This window comes from Micromys minutus (genome assembly GCF_963924665.1).
Source record: "Micromys minutus genome assembly, chromosome: 29".
NCBI lineage: Eukaryota > Metazoa > Chordata > Mammalia > Rodentia > Muridae > Micromys > Micromys minutus.
In genome coordinates, this window is record NC_137964.1 from 15,327,014 (window position 1) to 15,346,558 (window position 19,545).

Genomic DNA, 19,545 nt, shown 5'->3' on the forward strand with positions numbered 1-19,545 from the left:
ATGTTCAGTGGTCAATGTTCTTGGTGTCAGAGTGACAATGATATCAGGCAGACCTATTTATATGTTTTTAAATTTTAAAAACTGTATGTGTATATGTGTTTGTGTGTGTATGTATGTATGTGTGTGTATGTATGTATGTGTATGTATGTATGTATGTATGTGTATGTATATATATGTATGTATGCACGTGCATGTTCATGCATATGCAGGTGCCCATGGAGTCCAGGAGAGAGCATCAAATACCTAGTTGGGTTTATAGACAGCTATGAGCTATCTGATGTGGATGCTGGAAACTGAACTCAGGTTGACTCTGCAATGGCAAAGACAAGGGTCTCATATAGCCCAGGCTAGCCTTGAATTACTCTGTTGATGGAGAGCTGCTTCTTCATCTATAAAATATATGTTTAACTTTAACCCTATGGACCACTGGAATGAGCCCAACGTCCCTGCTGAATGCAAGCTGTCTAGTTATGAGACTATCCTTAGTGGTAGTCACCACTTCAATCAAGGCACACAAGTGTGCTTGATTTAGTTTTTTCTGGGGAGGGGGGAGCAATGACAGATATCCCTGGAGTATGGTTTTCCATGAGGAGGCTCAGGGAGCAGCAAGTGAGGCAATTCTAAGTCTTGTTGGTGCTCTACCACTGAGCCACGCCCCCAGCCCCTCCCTGGGGGATTCTAGGCAGGTGCTCTACCAATGAGCCACGCCCCCAGCTGTCAGAAACCATATAGGAAAGGTTAAAGATGTACAAGTGAGTTTTCTGGAGATGGCCCACCATTTTGATGGCCTTCGATGGGTGAGGCAAGGTCCCCAGAGACTTTATCCCAAGATTGTTTCTCACTGCTGATATGCTTTCCTGTCACTCTTACATAGCCTGGGCATTTGCCCAACCTACTGGGCAGACTTCGTGCAGATTAACATGAAGATGTACTCTCACACAGTATGCAGTGTAGACAGATTGATGCTTTCACAATTCCTAACAAGGATTTTATAGAATCCCTAAATTTACATAAGTGGTTCCAAATTCTCTGTGGTCTAAAAGCTGTAAATAAGTGCTTTGCAAACCTTCACGTGCCACTGGCCAAGCGTACTAGAAAAAGAAAGCAGATTTGGAAGAAACTTACAGTCAAGGAAAACGTTTCTTCTAGGTTAGGTGTGAGACCATTGTCAGTAACTAGAGGTCATAAACTGGAAATGGACAATTTATTGTAGGGGCAAGGACAGAAAATAAGTAACAGATTCCTCTATCTATCCAAGACCTCAAAACAAGACACAAGGCAGATAATTTGTCTTTTGACAAAACCATGCTAACTTGTGACATAAAAGTTATTGCTTTGAACTTATAATGAACCTATGGGGGGGGGGTGGCTAGAAACAAATAATGAATGTTTAGTGAGATGCTAGTCTAAATGGAAAGGCATATAAACAGTCCTGCTGTTGCTCCTTACATTTTATTGACTTGACATGAATTCTTGCCTTAAACTTACTGTGAACTTATTGGAACGTAAGAGTATCTAGAAAACCACGTAATCAATTATTCTGTTGTAACAGTTCAACCTGATAGTTGTATCAGGTAATTTTTTTTTTAACAGAAAGTTAAAAAATACTGAATACAGAAATAAAGGAGCTTCTTTTTCTACTTTATCCAGAGTGAGTGGGTTTTTTTTCTACAAGCCTGAATGTTTTCTCTTTTCCTCCTTTCATTTTTGTTCCTCTTCTTTTCTCTCTGGTTCATGAAGAGTTAACAAATCCCAAGCCTTTTGCCTAGCCAGCAAGGGGTCCTTGAGCCAGAGAGAAAATAGCCCTAGCAACTAAAACTTTTTTACCTAATTCCCTGCTGCCAACAGCAGGAGTTAATTGGCAGAAACCAGTGGCTTTTAGCCATAGAATTACAAGAAAAAATAAGTTCTCAGAACAGCAAGAGAGAGTTATAAGATCAGAGATTATCAGTCATTGGCCTTTGTCTGATGCTGTGTTTCAGTGCAATATCTGTAAGGGCCAGGGCAGGTACCTAGCACCTAGTCCCTCACTGGAGGATTCTAGACAACTGGTCTACCACTGAACCACACCCCCAGCCCCTCACTAGGGGATTCTATACAACTGCTCTACCACTGAGCCACACCCCCAGCCCCTTACTGGGAGATTCTAGGCAGGGGCTCTACCACTGAGCCACGCCCCCAGCCCTTTGGGCTTGAGTCAAAGTAAATCAGGCTAGCTTATTGGTACGGATCCTCTATCTCACTCTTTTAGATACTAGGGTTACAGACTTGTGCTTCCCCTCCTGTCACTTAGGTTTCCCAGGACTCTCAGCACCTGTGAGCAAGTTCAATGGCTCCCTCTCCCCTCTTCTCTGTCTTCAATATGGTGCAGTCAAGACAAAATAAATGCATTTCCATTTGCGTAGAGCTCCTGACATCAGTGTCAAGCTAGACACTGGGTTGGGGGGTTTGGCTCAGCAGCTCAGAGTATGCCTACCATGGGCTAGACACTGAGAATCATCTCCAGAACTGCAAAAAATAAATGACTAAATATGCAAATGACTAAAGTAAGCATAACATGTAACATTTTGCTGTTGCTGTTGTTTTTGAGACAGTATCTCACTCTTTAGTCTTGGCTGGCCTAGAACCCACTATGTAGACCAGGCTGGTCCTAAACTCACAGAGATCTGCCTGCCTTTGCCCATGATGAGATCAAGGGTGTGCAACATCACCACCCAGCTCAATTAACTTCTCTAGCAAACAGAGAACTAGGCATCAGGTTTGGAGAGGACAAGTGATAATTGGTACAATGCTTCATTTTGTGGTGATTACATATTCTCCCCAACCCACTGAGGGATAGGGCATTGTAGAGTAACAGCCCAGCATTCATGAAACCCAGGGTTTTGCCGGAAGCATGGCATAAACCAGATGTGGTGGTGTGCAGCTGGAATGTCAGCCCTTGAGAGGTAGAGACAGGAGGATCAGAAATTCAAGGTCACTCACCTTCAGCTACGTAAGGAGCGCAAGGCTAGCCTGGGGTACACAAGACTGTCTCAAAAGCAAATAAAACAACTTGCTATACTTATACTTCAAAAATGGCAGTTAATTTTGCTTTTCTTTTTCTTTGGGGGGGGGGTTCTCTGGGTAGCCCTGCCTGCCCCAGAACTCACTCTGTAGACCAGGCTGGCCCTGAACTCAGAGATCCACTGACCTCTGCCTTCTGAGTGCTGGGATTAAAGGTGTGCACTACCACTGCATTCACAGATGGTTGTGAGCCACCATGTGGTACTGGGAATTGAATCCAAGTTTCCTGGAAGTTCAGCTTGTGCTTTTAACCACCGAGACATCTTTTTAGCCCTCAAAAGAATGAATTTTCAGATGACTAAATAATATTTAAATTAAAATGAAAAGAAAATAAGGATAGAGAGATGGCTGAGCAGTTATTACTCTCAAAAAGGGCCTGGTTTTGGTTCCCAGCACCTTCATGGTTGTTCACAGTGACCTGGAGCTCTAGGTGCAGAGGATCTGATGCCCTCTACAGGTTTCCACAGGCATCTGCATGCATGTGGTGTGCATACATATATTCAGGCATGCACACATACACATTAGCTAAATAAAAATATTTTTGTATGAAAAACACTAAAAAAAGATGGAAAAGAAAAAGTCAGGCAAGATGTTATATTCCTATAATCCCAGCATTTGGGAGGAAGCGGCAGGAGCTTCATAAGTTTGAGGTTAGCCTGGGCTATATCGGGAGACCTATCTGAATCCCCTCTGCCCCTGACAACAGTGGATGGCTCAGTAGGTAAACGTGCTTGCACCAAGCCTCCCTGGAACCTACAAGGCAGAAGGTGGAAGTGATGTCCACAGGCTGCTCTCTCACCTTTACACCCATGCTCTGGCATGTGTATGCACATACACACAAAATAAAGCAATGAATGTAAATAGTAAAAAGAGACCACCACCACCAAAAGTTCCAACTTTCCAAAACAAACCCAACCAACCCCCAAAACAAAAATAACTATAAAAACCTGCATTTTTTAAAGTTTTGTTTTAAAATAACAAAGAAACTAGAAAAAGGAATAAGGAGGGACGTGGCGTCACCTAGGAGGAGAGACACTTACCAAGGAAGCCCTCCTCATCTACGATGATGGTGTAGTCCTCAGGGGTCTCTGTCAGACTGAAAAACTTGCACCTGAGGAAAAAGACACAAGAATAACTGGTCAGTCAGGGAAGGTCCCCTGCTGAGTCACACACAAAACCCCTCATGGTGGGAGGATTCTAGGCAGGGGCTCTACCACTGAGCCACGCCCCCAGCCCCTCACTGGGGGATTCTAGGCAGGGGCTCTACCACTGAGCCACACTCCCAGCCCCTCACTGGGGGATTCTAGGCAGGGGCTCTACCACTGAGCCACGCCCCCAGCCCCTCACTGGGGAATTCTAGGCAGGGGCTCTACCACTAAGCTAAACTGTCAAGTCCCTTGTGTACTTTCCAGTATGTTGTGGTAGATGCAAAATCCACATTTGTATCAAACCCAAAGAATTATCCACTAAAAGGGGTGACTTTTTTTTTTTTTGGAGATACTCTCTTGTAGCCCAGGCCAGCCCCCAACTCATTCATCATTCTCATTAACAATGCTGACCTGCATTTCACAATCTTCTACCCATAAAGGGCTGGGATTACAGATGTGTACCACCACAACTGGCTAAAAGAGCAGCTTTTGTTCTGTGTAAATTATGTATCACAAATGTGATCTTCAAGGGGCTGAAAAGATGGCTCTATGGTTAACAGTACTTACTGCTCTTGCAGAGAACTTGGGCTTGATTCTAAGCATCCATATCAAGTGGTTTACCAGTGTCAGTAGCTCCACTTCCAGCAGAGCCAATGACCTCTGACCTCCATATGACACACATAAACTCACACAGGCATGTTCATACACACACCAAATACATAAATAAATCCTGAAACCAAACGACTAACCAGCAAAACCAATTTTCAAGAAAGTGCCTGTTTGGGGACGGGGGGGGGGTATACATGCCTTGTCTTATAAATTCCTGCTTAGGTCCCAGTACACACTCAACTCCCCTCCAGCTCCTTCCCTTTTCATGTGTGTCTCTGAGTAGGTAGCGGTGCACATGTGGACACCAGAGGTTAACTTGCAGGAGCTGGTTCTCTTTCCACCATATTAGTTCTATGGACTGAACTCAGGACACTGGACTTGGCCACAGACACGTTTGCCCACTGAGCCATCTTGCCATCCCTCTTCAGTTTCTCAGAAACATCTCTGTCCATGTCTGTCCCATAGCCAATGTGGAACTATTTTTGGTTGATGTTCTTCTTTTGAGATTCTCTGTATAGCCTTGGCTATCTTGGAACTCACTTTGTAGACCAGGTTGGCCTAAGACTCAGAGATCTGCTTGTCTCTGCCTCCCAAGTGCTGGGATTAAAGGTGAGCCTATCACTGCCCGGTCAACTTGTAATTCACCTCTAGGAAAACATAACATACAACGGCCTCAAAGACTAACAGCAAACTATCGCTTTGTAAGTGGCTCTCGGAACTCTTGTGGCGTTCCTTCATCGGGGCCCCACATCCTCAGAGGGAAACTTGAATCTCTCAGTTTCCAGAGGGTTGAAGCAGGTGCATGCTGGGAGAGATGGGGCCTCCCAGCTGCCTGAGAGCCTGGTATTCAGGAATGGGCAAAACACTTACTCCAGCCATCCTCAAGGCTGTAGGGACACTCCAGAAATAGACCGGACACATTGGTCTAGAGGGCATAAACAACCAGCAGACAGCAAGTAGGGCCTCTGTGGACATGAGGTATAAATAAATAAGTTGTTGAAGTGACATGTCCCAGGGGGGCCAGCCAGCTGTTGGATATCCCTCTCAGTTCAGTGTGCATCCTGGCTCAGAGAGGACCTTCAGGACAGAAGGGGCAGAAGGACCTGCTGCTCTCACTGGTCACCTGACCCAACTAGGGCAGCTGTTCTCAACCTGTGTGTGGGGGGCATATCAGATAACCTGCATATCAGATGTTTCCATTATGAGTCATAACAGCAGCAAAACTGCAGCTATGAAGTAGCAATGAAATAATTTTATGGTTGTGGGGCGGGGGTCAGCACAACAGGGGGAACTGTATTAAAGGGTTGTTGCATTAGGAAGGTTGAGAACCGCTGGTCTAGGATATTCTATCTCTTCATTATTATTTGTGTATGCATGTGTGGGATATTTGTGTGTATGTATGCATGTATACGTATGTATGTACACACATGTATCCTGATGCATGTGACTGTATGTATGAGAGGTCAGGGGTCTCCTCTTCTATCAGTCACATTATTCCTTTGTGACAGGGTCTCTCTGGAACTTGGAGCTCGCATAATTTCGTTTAGGTTGGAAGCCAGCAAGCCCCAGGACCTCTTGTCTCTGTAGCCGCATGGTATTTCAGGCAAGGGCCGTACCATACCTGACTGGGTGCTAGGATCTAAACTTAGGTCTTTATGGTTGCACACAGACCCAGGAGAGCCTGGAGATGGCAGCAATCCCCCTGCTTCTGCTTCTTGGGTGCCTGGATTACATGTATGAATTACCATCTCTCACAATGTGAGGGAAAGTCTGTTCATTTTGTGTATGTGAAGAACTTCCTTAATAGGTACACAGTGCCAGCCTGGTAGAGTATCAGGAAGAGCACACCTGACATCCCAGTCCCTCAGAGGACTGCTACATGTCTGAGACCAGACAGGGTTACACTGTTTATCCTTCTGTTTCAGCCTCTTTAGTCATGGGGTAACATGTATGCTCTATAACACCTACTCTTCTGAAATGCCAGGGATGAAACACAGGGCTCTGCCAGCAAGTCTGAGACTTGTTAGGTCTTTACTGGGATTCTAGGCAGGGGCTCTACCGCTTAGACACGCCCCTAGCCCCCTCACTGGGGGATTCTAGGCAGGGGCTCTACCGCTTAGACACGTCCCCAGCCCCTCACTGGGGGATTCTAGGCAGGGGCTCTACCGCTTAGACACGTCCCCAGCCCCTCACTGGGGGATTCTGGGCAAGAGCTCTACCACTGAGCCATGGGAGTCAACCCTTGCTGTTAAGCATTCTGTGGTCCTGTGGTGATCTCCCCACAACCCAGACAGACACTATTAACTGCAAATGACATTCCCTGGAGGGCTCAGCTCAGGTGTTGCCTGAGGCTGTTGACCGGTTGCCTAGTAACTGAAGTGCATGTTCTCTAGGTCAATGCCACTCAAATTCCCTGTATGGCTGATGGCCAGTTTTTAGCTGTCTGTTTGTTGTGGCCCCTGTGTATGACCTTCGTTACTCTTTTAGCCTAGACATTTCATCCCCCAGACTTGACCCCATTCCCGATCCAGCCAGTCCTCTAAAGCACCCACCACACAGTCTTTCTCTGTGTAGCCCTGGCTGTTCTGCAACTCACTCAGACCAGGCTGGCTTCACACTCAGAGAGATTCCATCTGCCTCCGCCTTCTGAGTGCTGGGATTAAGGCATGTCCACCATGCTCAACTTAGCACTCTTTTTTTTTTTTAAGGGTTTTTTTTGAGATTGGTTTTAATATTTTTAAGAATTATTTATTTTATGTATATAAGTACACTGTAGCTGTCTACAGACACACCAGAATCTCATTACAGATGGTTGTGAGCCAACCTGTGGGATTTGAACTCAGGACCTCTGGAAGTCCTCTTAAAGTCAGTGCTCTTAACCACTGAGCCATCTCTTCAGCCTGGCTTAGCACTCTTAATTTCTATGACATAGGTATCTGCTAAGGGTCCCTCTCCAACCCCTGCAACCGTGGGCCTTATTTTAAAGTACTTCCTTCACAAACTATCACTTTAGCCCTGGCCTCTTCCCTTTCCAGGCTGATGTTTTTTTCCAAATAAAAAACTTAGGGTTCCATTAAAAAAGATTTATTTAAGTTTTAATTATGAGTGTGTGTGTCTATGCTTGTTAAATGCAGGTAACCACAAAGACCAGAAGAGGGTGTTGGATCCCCCAAAGCTGGAGTTATAGGCAGTTGTGAGCTGCCCAACATGGGTGCTGGGAACCAAGGGACGGTCCTCAGCCACAGCGGCAAGCACTCTTAGCCATTGAGCCACTTCTCCAGGCTTGCGTCTCCTTCCATCCTAAAAAAGCTTGTCCTTTATCCACGTCTCTGATTCAGGACACACGCCTGAAGCTACTGCCAGACAGACGGCTTTTCTCCACCCAGTGATCTCCTCGCTCCACAGCTGATGGCTGTGACACCTTACATCCTGCCTCCTGACCTGTGACTGGTCCCCCAGCTAGCTGCCCAGATCCTTTCTGGAAACCACAAGTCTCCTGCTCCATCCCCAGCCTTCTCAGGGGTGGTACCTGTCCTCTGTTCCCCGAAGGGACTTCTCTCCAGTGGGTGACAGTTCTGGAGCACCCTCCCGGGGCCTTGGACCACCCACTCTCCTTCTTCCATCCCAGCTGTGGTCTTTACACTCATCTTTCCGGCCTGATTACTGGCTGTCAACTGTCTGAGAAGCATTTGCCCCCTCTCCTACCTTCATCTTTCTCCTCCCTCCATATCCCCCTCTTTTCCCCTTTATCTCCTCCCCCTTACTTCCTCCTAAGTCGCCCAGGCTGGTTTGCAACTTGAGATCTTCCTGCCTCGGCCTTTAGGCCAGGTTCTTACACTAACGTCTCATCTCATATCCACTTTCCCTGTTGCTTGCACTTGGAACCTGGGAGATCACTGAGCCTGCAGCAGGCCACACGAAAGACGGCTCACCCTTAGGAGACTGACAGGCAGTCCCCTAAGTCCTCAAAATTCTATGGCTGTTCCTTTTGGGCCTGGCTGGAGCCAGCTCCCCAGGCAAAGCCAAGGCATCGTGGCTGCCCGGATCAGGGGCCCAGGCGCTGAGTCACCTCTGAGAACATTCCTATCTTCAATCAATGTGGCCGCCTGGCCGGATGGCCTGCCTGCCTCTGGAAATTCGATCTGTTTACTCTCAGCTTCTTCACCCCCTCACTAGGGCACCCTGGGCCACAAGTCCCCAAGCCTTGGCTAGGCTAAGCCCTGTTTCGGAAACACACCTGCAGCCAGAAGGCAGATAGGGAGGGTGGATTGGAGGCAATATCAGCGGGAAAGCCACCTCAGAGACCAATGGACCCGATAAGGAAGAGACGCATATGTGCTCATTTAATTAGTGGCCCAGTTTATCACAAGGTCCCTGTTGAAACCACAGGAGGCTAAGGCAAAAGTGCTTAGCTGGCAAGCATGAAGATCTGAGACTGAGTTCTCTGCACCCATGTAAAGAGCCGGCTGTAGTTATGCGTGCCTAGAACCTAAGGTTTAGAGGCTGGCGGATCCCAGGAACCTGCTGTTGAGTTGAAGATCCTATCTCGGGGCAGTAAGATGGAGACTGATAGAGGAAGGCACTCAATGTCCCGAGACGCCTTCTGCAGGAGCGCGAGGGCAGGGCGCCTGCAGATTCCCGAGCACACAGGCACGCACCGCGGAAGGTTGGATGTGGTGATATAAACCTAGAAGCTCAGCACTCAAGAGGGTATCCAGTTGAAGCCCAATATGTACTTAGACGGCAAGACCTGGTCTCAGAAAAGGGGAGGGACTTCCTGGCTTCATTCTGACGGAGGGCAGTAAGAGACGGGCTAGGACTGCAAGGAATTCTGGGTAGCCCTCATTTGCATGCACCCAGGGAAGGGAGGCTCACTCCTTTCTGATGCTGCTTCAAGCTTGTGAAGCCTTAGCTTCCTACTTGACTGCGCCTGGTGAGATCTAAACTGGCCTGGTGGAAGGCTGGGTGTGGTCATTTGAATGTAATCCCAGCAGTGGGTTAGCAGAGACAGGGAAGGCTATTTGGTAAACTTCAAAATAGCAAGAAACCCCATCTCAAAGACCAAGGTGGACAGTGCCTAAGGAACAGCAGCCACAGTCAACCTCTGGCTTCCACATGTGTGTGCACATACTCACATACACACCAAGGGGTTAGGGATGGAGCTCAGTTGCTAGAGTGCTTTCCTAGCATGCACAAAGCCCTGGGTTCTATCCCTAGTACATAACACCCAGTATTACGGTATATGCTTGTAATCCCACCGGTTGGGAGGCTGAGGCAGGAGGACTTCTGTGAGTTCACAGCAAAGCCTGGGCTATACTCTCTCACGAAGGCCAAATCAAAATAACAACAGAACACCAGGTAAGCTGGGGTGTGGGGATGGTGCCCCTTCCTGAGGCCTGGGCTCTTCTGGTCATTGGAGGCCCCTAGAAAGTTTTCCAGCGAGGAACTTTAGCTTGGTAGGAATCTTCCGACATGTCCAGTGTCGCCAAGATCCCTGGGAGAAAGTGCCTAGATTGAGGAATCTAAGGTCAGAGAAGGCCAGTATATGTCTCCATGTTCACCGAACCACCCTGTGTGACAGCTACATTTTACCAGAGAAGGTGGAATGCTCCCTGGGAGGAAGCTGTGGTTCTTAGTTCTTTTTCTGTAAAGATCTTTAAAAATGTGTATGTGTGTGTGTGTGTCTGTCTGTCTGTCCACATGAGTGCAACACACATGGAGTCCAGAAGAGGGCATTGGATCCCCTAGAGCCTGAGTGACGGGAGATGTGAGTTATCTGACGTGGGTGTTGGGAGCCAAACTGGGTTTCTCTGTAAGAGCAACAAGGGCTTTGATGCACAGATCCACTTCCTCATGTCCTTGTGGTTCTCGGTTCTGTCTCCTGGGCCTTCTCTGGGTGGATAGTGGTCCTCAGAGAAGAGCCACATTGCTCAGATGCCAGTAGCAGAGAATGTGAGAGGAGAGGTAGCCAGGAAGACAAAAAAGATGTCACTCTGGTGTTCAGTACCAGGTCCAAGATGGTGCTCTTTGCTGTGGGCAACAAGTATTTTTTTCTTTTCTCTTTTTTTCTCTCTTCCCCACTTCCTTCCTACCACGAGTCCCCACACCTAGCTTCTGTAATTATTTTTCTTCTGTAATTTTAAGTGGGCTAAAGTAAAAAATAAATAATAGAGACCGGGGGTGGTGGTGTAGAGAACAGGAAAGTAGGAGTGGATGAGTAGGGGTGTGTGTGATTAGGACACATGTCCACATGTCTGAAGTCCTCAAAGAATCCATATAAATGCTAAAAGTCTTTATTAGCCCAATCCAGCTTCATAAAAAATGACTTCTGAATATATCCATGAATCAGTTCACTGGTGATGGCAAGACCTCTACGATGTAATCACTACCCCAAAACCCAGGCAGCTGGCAACCAACCTTTAACACATACACACGCGCACACACGCACACACACTGGCTGTCAATGTAGCTCAGTTGGCAGAGTGCTTTGCTTAGCATGATAAAGTCTTGAGTTCTATCTCTAGTACCACATAAACTAAGTGTGGTGGTATACCCCTGTGACCCCAGCACTTGGAAGGTGCACAGGAAGATCAGAAGTTCAAGGCCATCTACAGCAATACTCTGAGTTGAGACTAGTCTGGGCTACATTAAAAAACTATAGGTATAGTCAACAGGTACAGACTTTAAATTTCCACCCATCCATGAATCTATGTGTTTATGGATATATATGATCCATTCATCCATCCATCTACTCACCCACTTGTATGTCCATCAACTTACCTGTCCATCCATCCATCCATCCATCCATCCATCCATCCACCCACCTGTCCATCTATCCATCTACCCACCCACTTATATGTCCATCAACCTACCTGTTCATCCATCCATCCACGTTATCTATCCACTTGCCTACCTAGCGTCCATCCACTAATTAACGACCAGTCTATTAGTCACTCGTCCATCTGGATGAGTTTGTCAGACAATTATGACACATTACTGTACTATCACTAGGTTATTAGTGACTCTGCCTCTCAGATGTCCCACAACAGGCTACACTCAGGGTGGAGAACAAGGGAAGCTGGTTCATGGATCAGTCTGGCGTGAAGATCACAGATCTTGAGTGAGGGCTCATTGTTAAGGATGTTGGAATCTAAGGGCTGGACACCATGGAGTCCTGATGCCCAAGGGCAGGAGAAAGGCATCCTAGCTCCAAAATCAAATTTTCCCTTCCTTGCTTTTTTTCCTCCCCTGGGTAAGCTTTATTCTACAAAGACACGTCTCCCCACCCTATCCCTCACTGGGGACTATAGGCAAATTTTTGACGCTCCGTCATATTCCAGTCTCTCACTAGAGATTTGAGGTAAGTTTTCTACACTGAGCATACCTCTAAGCCCCTTACTAGGGGATTCTAGGCTCGCTCTCTCTCTCTCTCTCTCTCTCTCTCTCTCTCTCTCTCTCTCTCATACACAGCCTTAAATCTACAGTCCTCCCCTCAGCCTCACCTGTAGTTGGGGTATCAGGCCTTTGTAAACATTTTCTAAATCGTGGTGGAGCATGGGGAACACACACCTTGCCATCCTAACTCTCTGCCCAGTCCCGAGGCAGAGGGACTGCCACTGTTTCGTAACTAGGAAGGCCACCTGTCTCCTTCATCTGGCAGAACTGAAACCCGACACCCTTAAGCAATAACTCGGGTGCCCCTCCTCCAGCCCCTGGTGAGCACACACTGCGCTCATACATTGTCTCTACTATTATTTTTAGTAAGTATTTCTTTTGCAAAGATTTAACGGACACACGCGTTTGTGAGTGTAGGTATCCACGGAGACCTCAAGAGGGCATCAGATCCCCCGAGCTGGAGTCACAGGTATGTGTGAGTAGCCCTTGGTAGGACTTGAAACCGAATTCAGGTCCTCAGTAGAAGCACCTCTTCCCTTCCCCTCCAACCCCCACCTCCTGGAGACAGGGTGTCACTATGCAGCCCTGGCTGTCCTGGGACTCACAGAGATCTACTTGCAAGTGCCAGAATTAAAGGCATAGGCCACTCTGCCCAGTTACAGTAAGTATTCTGAACTGCTCGGCCATCTCTCCAAGCCCTCTTGGATTATTTTTGAGGCAGGGTCTGATATAGCCCAGGCTGGCCTCAAACTCACGATGTAGCCAAGGATGACCTTCACTCCCTTCTGACACCTCATAAGTGCCTGGGACTTCACGTCTGCCGAATTTGTCTCTGTAAGTTCAATTACTCCAAGAGCATCACACAAGTAACACAGACTGCTAAACTGCCTCCCCCCAACCCTCCACTGGCCGATACGGCTCAGCAGCATGTTCCGCAGGTTTGTCCAGGCTGGAGCGGCTGTCAGCATGGCCTCCTGGGGGAGTGGACGGTACTGCATCAGGCCTGTGTATGTTTTGCATTCACCTGTTGACTGAAGCCTGGGTTTCTTCCCTGCTGTGGCTTTTGTGAATCAAGCTGCTGGGAATATGAACGTAGAGGCTCCACATGATTCTTCTTCAGGATGCATACCCAGAAATGCAAATTATTTTTTTCTCAGATCTCTCTCTCTCTTGCTTTCACACACATACACACACACACACACACACACAGTTATGTGTGCACATATGTATGTATGTATGTGCACATGTGTACGGAGGCCAGAAGAGGGCTTCAGATGCCCTGGAGCTGCAGCTGTGAGCTGCTTTTTGGTCACTGGCAACAGAACTCAGGTCCTCTGCAAGAGCAGCAAGTGCTCTTAACTCCTGAGCCGTCCCTCCAGCCTCCTCTCTTAGTTTCTTGTTTGAGTCAGGGTCCCGTCATGTAGCCCAAGCTGCTGTTGTTCAACTCACTCTGTAGATCAGCTGGCCTCTGTAGACCAGGCTAGCCTTGAACTCCTGCTTTCTTGAGCACTGGGATGATGGTGGTGTGCCAGCATGCTCAACTCTCTATTAACATTTAAAAACAACCATATCTCTTAATTGTGTGTATGTGTGGGCACGCATACCATGGTGCATGTGTGGAGCTCAGAGGACAGCCTGTGGGAGCTGGTTTTCTATTTCCACCACGTGGATCCAGATATTGAACACAAATCATTTGAACACAAATCAGGTAGAGCGGTAAGTGCCCTTACCCCCAAAGCCATCTTGCCAGCTCTACCTTAAAGTCTCTGGAGAAAGGATCCCACTACTAATAAGCCTTCTGCATACCCGCCAATATCGTGAGAGGGTTTCTGTCTCTCTACCTCCTTGGCAATATTTTATTCATTTAATGCGTACTGTTTGAGTTTAATTGTGTGTACTTGTGTGTCTGTGTGTGCTGGAGTTGTCACAGGAGGTTGTGAGCTGCCCAGCATGGGTGCTGGGAATTGAACTTGGATTCTCTGGAAGAGCAGCAAACGTTTTAACCACTGAGCGCTCTCTCCAGCGCATTTTATATTCTCAGTGGTTGCTGCTGAAGAGGGAGTGAGGCCCCACTTTTATCCAGGCTGCTCTCCTTTTTGACCCTTGTGCCTTGTTTTTGTCTAAAAACAGGGTATTATGTAGTCCAGGCTGACTTCCTACTCCGCGTTACCAACAATGACCTTGAACTCCCGACCCTCCCTCTTCCTGCCTCCACCTCCTGAACACTGGATATGCTGGGGATGGAACTCCGGCTTTACAGGTCAGGCAAGCATCTAGGAACATCCTCCATCCCCATGGGGGTCTTAGCAAGTAACAGGATTCTCTACTGAGTAGCAAAAGAAAATGTTCCTCCCTGTAAGAGGGGAAGGACAGAGAAACCACTGTCAACTGGGGCCTTTCAGCAGAGTGACAAAGATGACCATGGTCTCCAAAAAGCTGAGAAATGCCAGAATAAACTGTGTTCGACAGAGTTTCAAATCAAATTAGTTGGTTCTTTCTCTCCTCTCTTTGGAGATGCAGTCTTGCCACGGAGCCCAGGCTGGCTTTGAACTTGTGATCCTTCTGCCTCATCCTCTTGAGGACTGAGTGTCCTCACAACATGGCGCGGCTGGCTTCCTACCAAGCAAAGGCTCCAAGGGGTGATGAGCACTAGAAAGACTATTCTTTATGACCTAGCCAAACAGAGTCCCTGAGGCACATGTTGAAGGGTGAGGGAGAGAGGGGGAAGTGTAGCATTTGCACAAAGAGTGTCAAGAGCTGTTATAGATTTTAAACCGATTTCAGAAACTGGATGTGGTGCTGGGTGAACATAATTTCAGGTCTTGGGAGGGGGAGGTAGGAGGATTATAAATTCAAGGCCATCTTTACCTACATAGCTAGTTTGAGGCCGGCTTGGACAACAGGGGAACCTGTCTTAGAACAAAACAAGCCTATCTTAGATGTTTTCAAATAGGGTCTGCGGGAGACAGTGGGACAAAACGGTATGCTTAAAACAACAGTCACGACAGTCACTCTTAACATGAAAATGATCTGGACCAAGAGCCACTTAAAGAGATTGGTAATGTGCATCTAGGTGCATCTGTGATGGCATATTGGAGACAAATAGGTCACGAGGGCCCTGACCTTATCAATGATCCAATCGACTGATGGATTGAAAATCTGAACAGAGGGACAGTAAGATGGTTCACCAGGTAAAGGCACTTGCCACCAAGCCTGATGATCTGAGTTTGATCCTGGGAACCCAATGGTGGAAAGAAAAGAACTGATTTCTGTAAGATGTCTTCTGACCCTCCGACTTTCACATGCACGCAGTGGTGTATGTATGCATAATAATATACATATAGTACACATACACACACATATATGCACACAATTTGAACAGATGATTGTTACTCGATAGAGCTGCAGAAGGTAGGCCTGGGTAGAGAGAGCAGATGGGGGTCATGTCCCTGGAAGCTGTATCCTGCTTTAGTCCCTTCCTGTTAGAGCTCCACTCCTTTTCCTGGTCCACCATGATGACTCCAGCCTCACCTCCTCCTACAGCCTTGAAGTGAGCTGTCTTGCCACGCCCTCCCCACCGTGATGGATCAAGACCTCTAAATAACCCTCTCCTCGCTGCCTGTTCATGTTGGGTATTTGACAATAACTATGATTGGACTACCGTGCCAGGTAAGGAATGTGAGCCTGAGGCAAAAGGCCAGGCTGAGTCTGAGATGATAATTCTTCCAAGTACATACACATGTGCTCCACGTGTGCAGGTGCACACATGTGGTAATTTGAATAAGAATAGGCCCCAAAGACTCACTGATTTGAATACTTGGTCATCAGGGAGTGACACTACTTGCCAGGGATTAGAAGGTATGGCCTGTCTGAGTAGGTGTGGCCTTGGTGGGAGTGTGTCATTGGGGGGTAGGCTTTGGGCGTTTCAAATGCTCAAGCCAGGCCCAATGCCTTTCTCTTCCTGCTGCCTGTCGATCTGGATGTAGAATTCTCAGTTACCTCTCCAGTACCATGTCTGCCTGTGGTTCTCCATGCTTTCTTCCCTTGTCAGAGTTACTGTGGTCATGGTTGTCTCTTCACAGCAATGGGACACTGGCTAGGACAATGTGTTTTGTATGAATATGTGTGTTCCTGTGAAACATGGAAGGCACCATTCTCTATATGTTGCCCACCGTGTTGGAGCCACATCCCTCATTTGTGTGGTCTCTCACTGAACAGGCCAGGCTGGCTGGTCATCAGGCCCAGGAATCAACTTTTTTTTTAAAAAAATTCAGGTACTAGGGATCAAATTCAGGTCTTCGTGTCCTTTACCAATGGAGCTATCTCTACAGACCCATTTAAGACCTCTGGCACGGGGGCTGGAGGGATGGCTCAGTGGTTAAGAGCACTGACTACTCTTCCAGAGGTCCTGAGTTCAATTCCCAGCAACCACATGGTGGCTCACAGCCATATGTAATGAGATCTGATGCCCTCTTCTGGTGTGTCTGAAGACAGATACAGTGTACATATATATAATAAATAAACAAAACTTAAAGAAAAAAAAAAAGACCTGTAGCATGGTAGAGATAATTAACATCTAGAATTGGTCTCCACCTGGGCATCCCTTTTAAGGGAGGCCCCATCAAACCTGTGGGGTGTTACCTTCTACCGTAGGCAGAGACCATCTGTTTTTTGGTTGGTTGGTTTGTTTGTTTTGATAGTGTGTGAATGTATGTGCACACATGTATATGCATGGTGTGTACACTGTATATGCATGTGGTGTGTGTACTATATGTGTATGTGCACATATGTGAGTGTGTACATGGGCCCCAAGCTTGCTCTCTTATGTGTTCTTGCTTTTCTACTTTATTCATTGAGGCAGGGCCTCTCAGTCAAATCCAAATGTTGTCAATATGGCTACTTTGGCTGCTGGCTTATTCTGGGGATCCTGTTTCTGTCTCCAAGGTGAGCTGTCACGCTCACCCAGCATTTGTACGGGTTCTGGAAACCTGAACTTGGGTCCTCACGCTTACGTGACAAGCCCATTAACCGCTGAGTCATCTCCTCAGCCCCCATATTTCTATTCTGCTCAGTGGATGGAATTCCTTTTCTTCTTTTTGGGCACGGCCTGGAACACAGCACTTGCATGCTGTTGGCTTTGCGTATGTATTCAGGTACATACTCAAATGTACCACGTACTCCGTTGTACCAATCCAGGCTGTGGCTTGTACCTTGAAGACATTGCTTTCTAGCCCTTAAGCCTTTGCTCACTGTCCTTGTCACCGTGTGACCCGGCTGCACAGATCACCTGGGCTGGGAGCAGCCCGACTCCTCTGGGACTCCCCCTGTGCAATCGTCACCTGCATCCCTCTCCTGATCTATCCTACCCACCTGTTCTGCTCCTACCCAGCCGTGATGTGCCTTCCCCCATCCCTAGCACCTCCTGACATCTTCCCACGCTGAGCTGATCCTGATTTAGACGGAGTTGCCTTCTCCAGCAAGCCTGACCTGTTTGCAGCTCTTAAGCTGGAGGAAACTGTGGATGTCCCGCTTCAATGATCAACGACTTCCAAAGGCAGAGGCAGGATCTGCACTTAGCATCACCTCAAATCACAACAGAACTGGATGGATGCATAAGGAATTGGCTCTGTACAGGCAGACTGGCGGCAGCTAGCATTTGTTGATGTAGCATTCTCTCTGTAATGTTAAAAGGGAAGCAGGGTCCGTGTGTGTGTGTGTGTGTGTCTGTACACTTTGGGCATTGTTACTTAGGGACCATCTTCCTTGTTTATCTCTCTTTTGAAAAAAATAAATAAGTAAAAAGAACAGCTATGTGTTCATTTAATGCTTTTGTTCCTGGGTGGTCATAAGCCTGCAGGAGCCTGCAGAGGTCAGGAGATGATGACCTAGAACTGAAGTTACAGGCTGTTGTGAGTTGCCAGGTAGGTGCTGGTAACCGAGCCCAGGTCCTCTACAAGAGCAGTAATCACTCTTAAACTGCTTTCGTCTGTGTACAACGTGTTGCATGGAGTCATGCTTAACTTTTTACATGGACGCTAGGGATTTGAACTCAGGTCCCTAAGCTTCCACAGCAAGGACGGTTACCCACTGAGCCATCTCTCCAGCCCCCTATCTTCATGTGTTAAAGATAAAGACCTTCACTAGGATCTGGGCTCTTCTGTTAGGCAGAACTGACTGGTCAGTAAACCCTGGGACCCACCTACTCCTGCCTCCCTCATGCTGGGATTTCAAGTGCTCACCACCACTCCTGGGTATTTCTATGTGGGACCCCGGGCTTGAACTCAGGTCCTTATGCTTGCACGGCAAGCACTTTACCCACTAAGCCATCTCTCTGGCACCTTGTTTTAAGTCATAGCATTCTCACTGCAGCCATGGCCATGAGCACGCTCCCAGGCTCTTTATACCCAGTTTACAGCTATGCAGGCGGCAGCCCTGACAGAGCAGGTCTCACTCACCATCATACTTGCTGATGTATGTGGTTATCTTGACTTTCCCCTGGAAGCTTTCTGGGGCTAGCGCATCTGTCCCAAAATGTACTGAGGCAGTGGCCTCAGTTCAGTGCACCGAGGAAAATGATAAAGATCGTTATTTTGTGTGTAGTTTTAACCTTTTCTCCCATAATGCTCACTCCCCACCCCTAGGGTTTCTCTTTGTAACCCTGGATATCCTGAACTCATTCTGTAGACCAGGCTGTCCTTGAACTCACAGAGACCTACCTATCTCTGTATCCCGGGGGGCTAGGATTAGAGGCCTGCGACAGCACCGCCCAGTACCATAAAGGCTTTAGACAATGGCATCCACACAGTTTGTTGGCAAGAACTTAATAAAGCAGTAATGCCGACTCAGCCACAGGGAGTGTGAACCAGAGACCTTAAATGTATGCCCGTTCCAGGTGGCACTTCTGGGGTTTCCCATAGCTGTGGGGGCATTCGAATGAAATGGGCTTTTTGTTTTCTTTTTGTAGCACAGGTTGGACCAAAGTTCACGCTCCTCTTGCTTCAGTTTGCAAACTCCTGGAATTACAGGACTGTGCCACTGCACCTTAAGAAATGTGCTTTCTAAGGTGGCACTTAAAGGTAACAGCAGACGGGATGGTACAGTGCTTGCCATGTAAACACCGAGGACCTGAGTTCAAATTACCATGCCCAAAGCCAAACATGGCGTTGCATGCCTGTGATCTCAGATCTGGGGAGGTGGCAATAGGATCCTACTGTTCACAAGTCAGCCAGACTAGTACAAGTGGTTCAGTGAGAGACCATGTCACAAAGACAACAAAGGCTGAGAGCAATAGAGGATGGTACTGGATGTAGACCTCTGGCTTCTAACTACT

At 47.5% G+C, this 19,545-nt stretch overlaps 1 protein-coding gene across 2 annotated transcripts in view; it reads right to left on the reverse strand.

The window, feature by feature from the left end:
* CASTOR2 (cytosolic arginine sensor for mTORC1 subunit 2) overlaps window positions 1-19,545 on the reverse strand; it is a 53,429-nt gene that overhangs the window by 24,699 nt on the left and 9,185 nt on the right. For both annotated transcript variants that reach the window (XR_013975617.1, XM_080941164.1), the window contains exon 2: window positions 4,104-4,174. Coding sequence is in view for 1 of the 2 variants with exons in the window: in XM_080941164.1 (XP_080797290.1) it covers window positions 4,104-4,174 (71 nt within the window). In the remaining variant the exon portion in view is untranslated. The remainder of the gene's footprint in view (window positions 1-4,103; window positions 4,175-19,545) is intronic.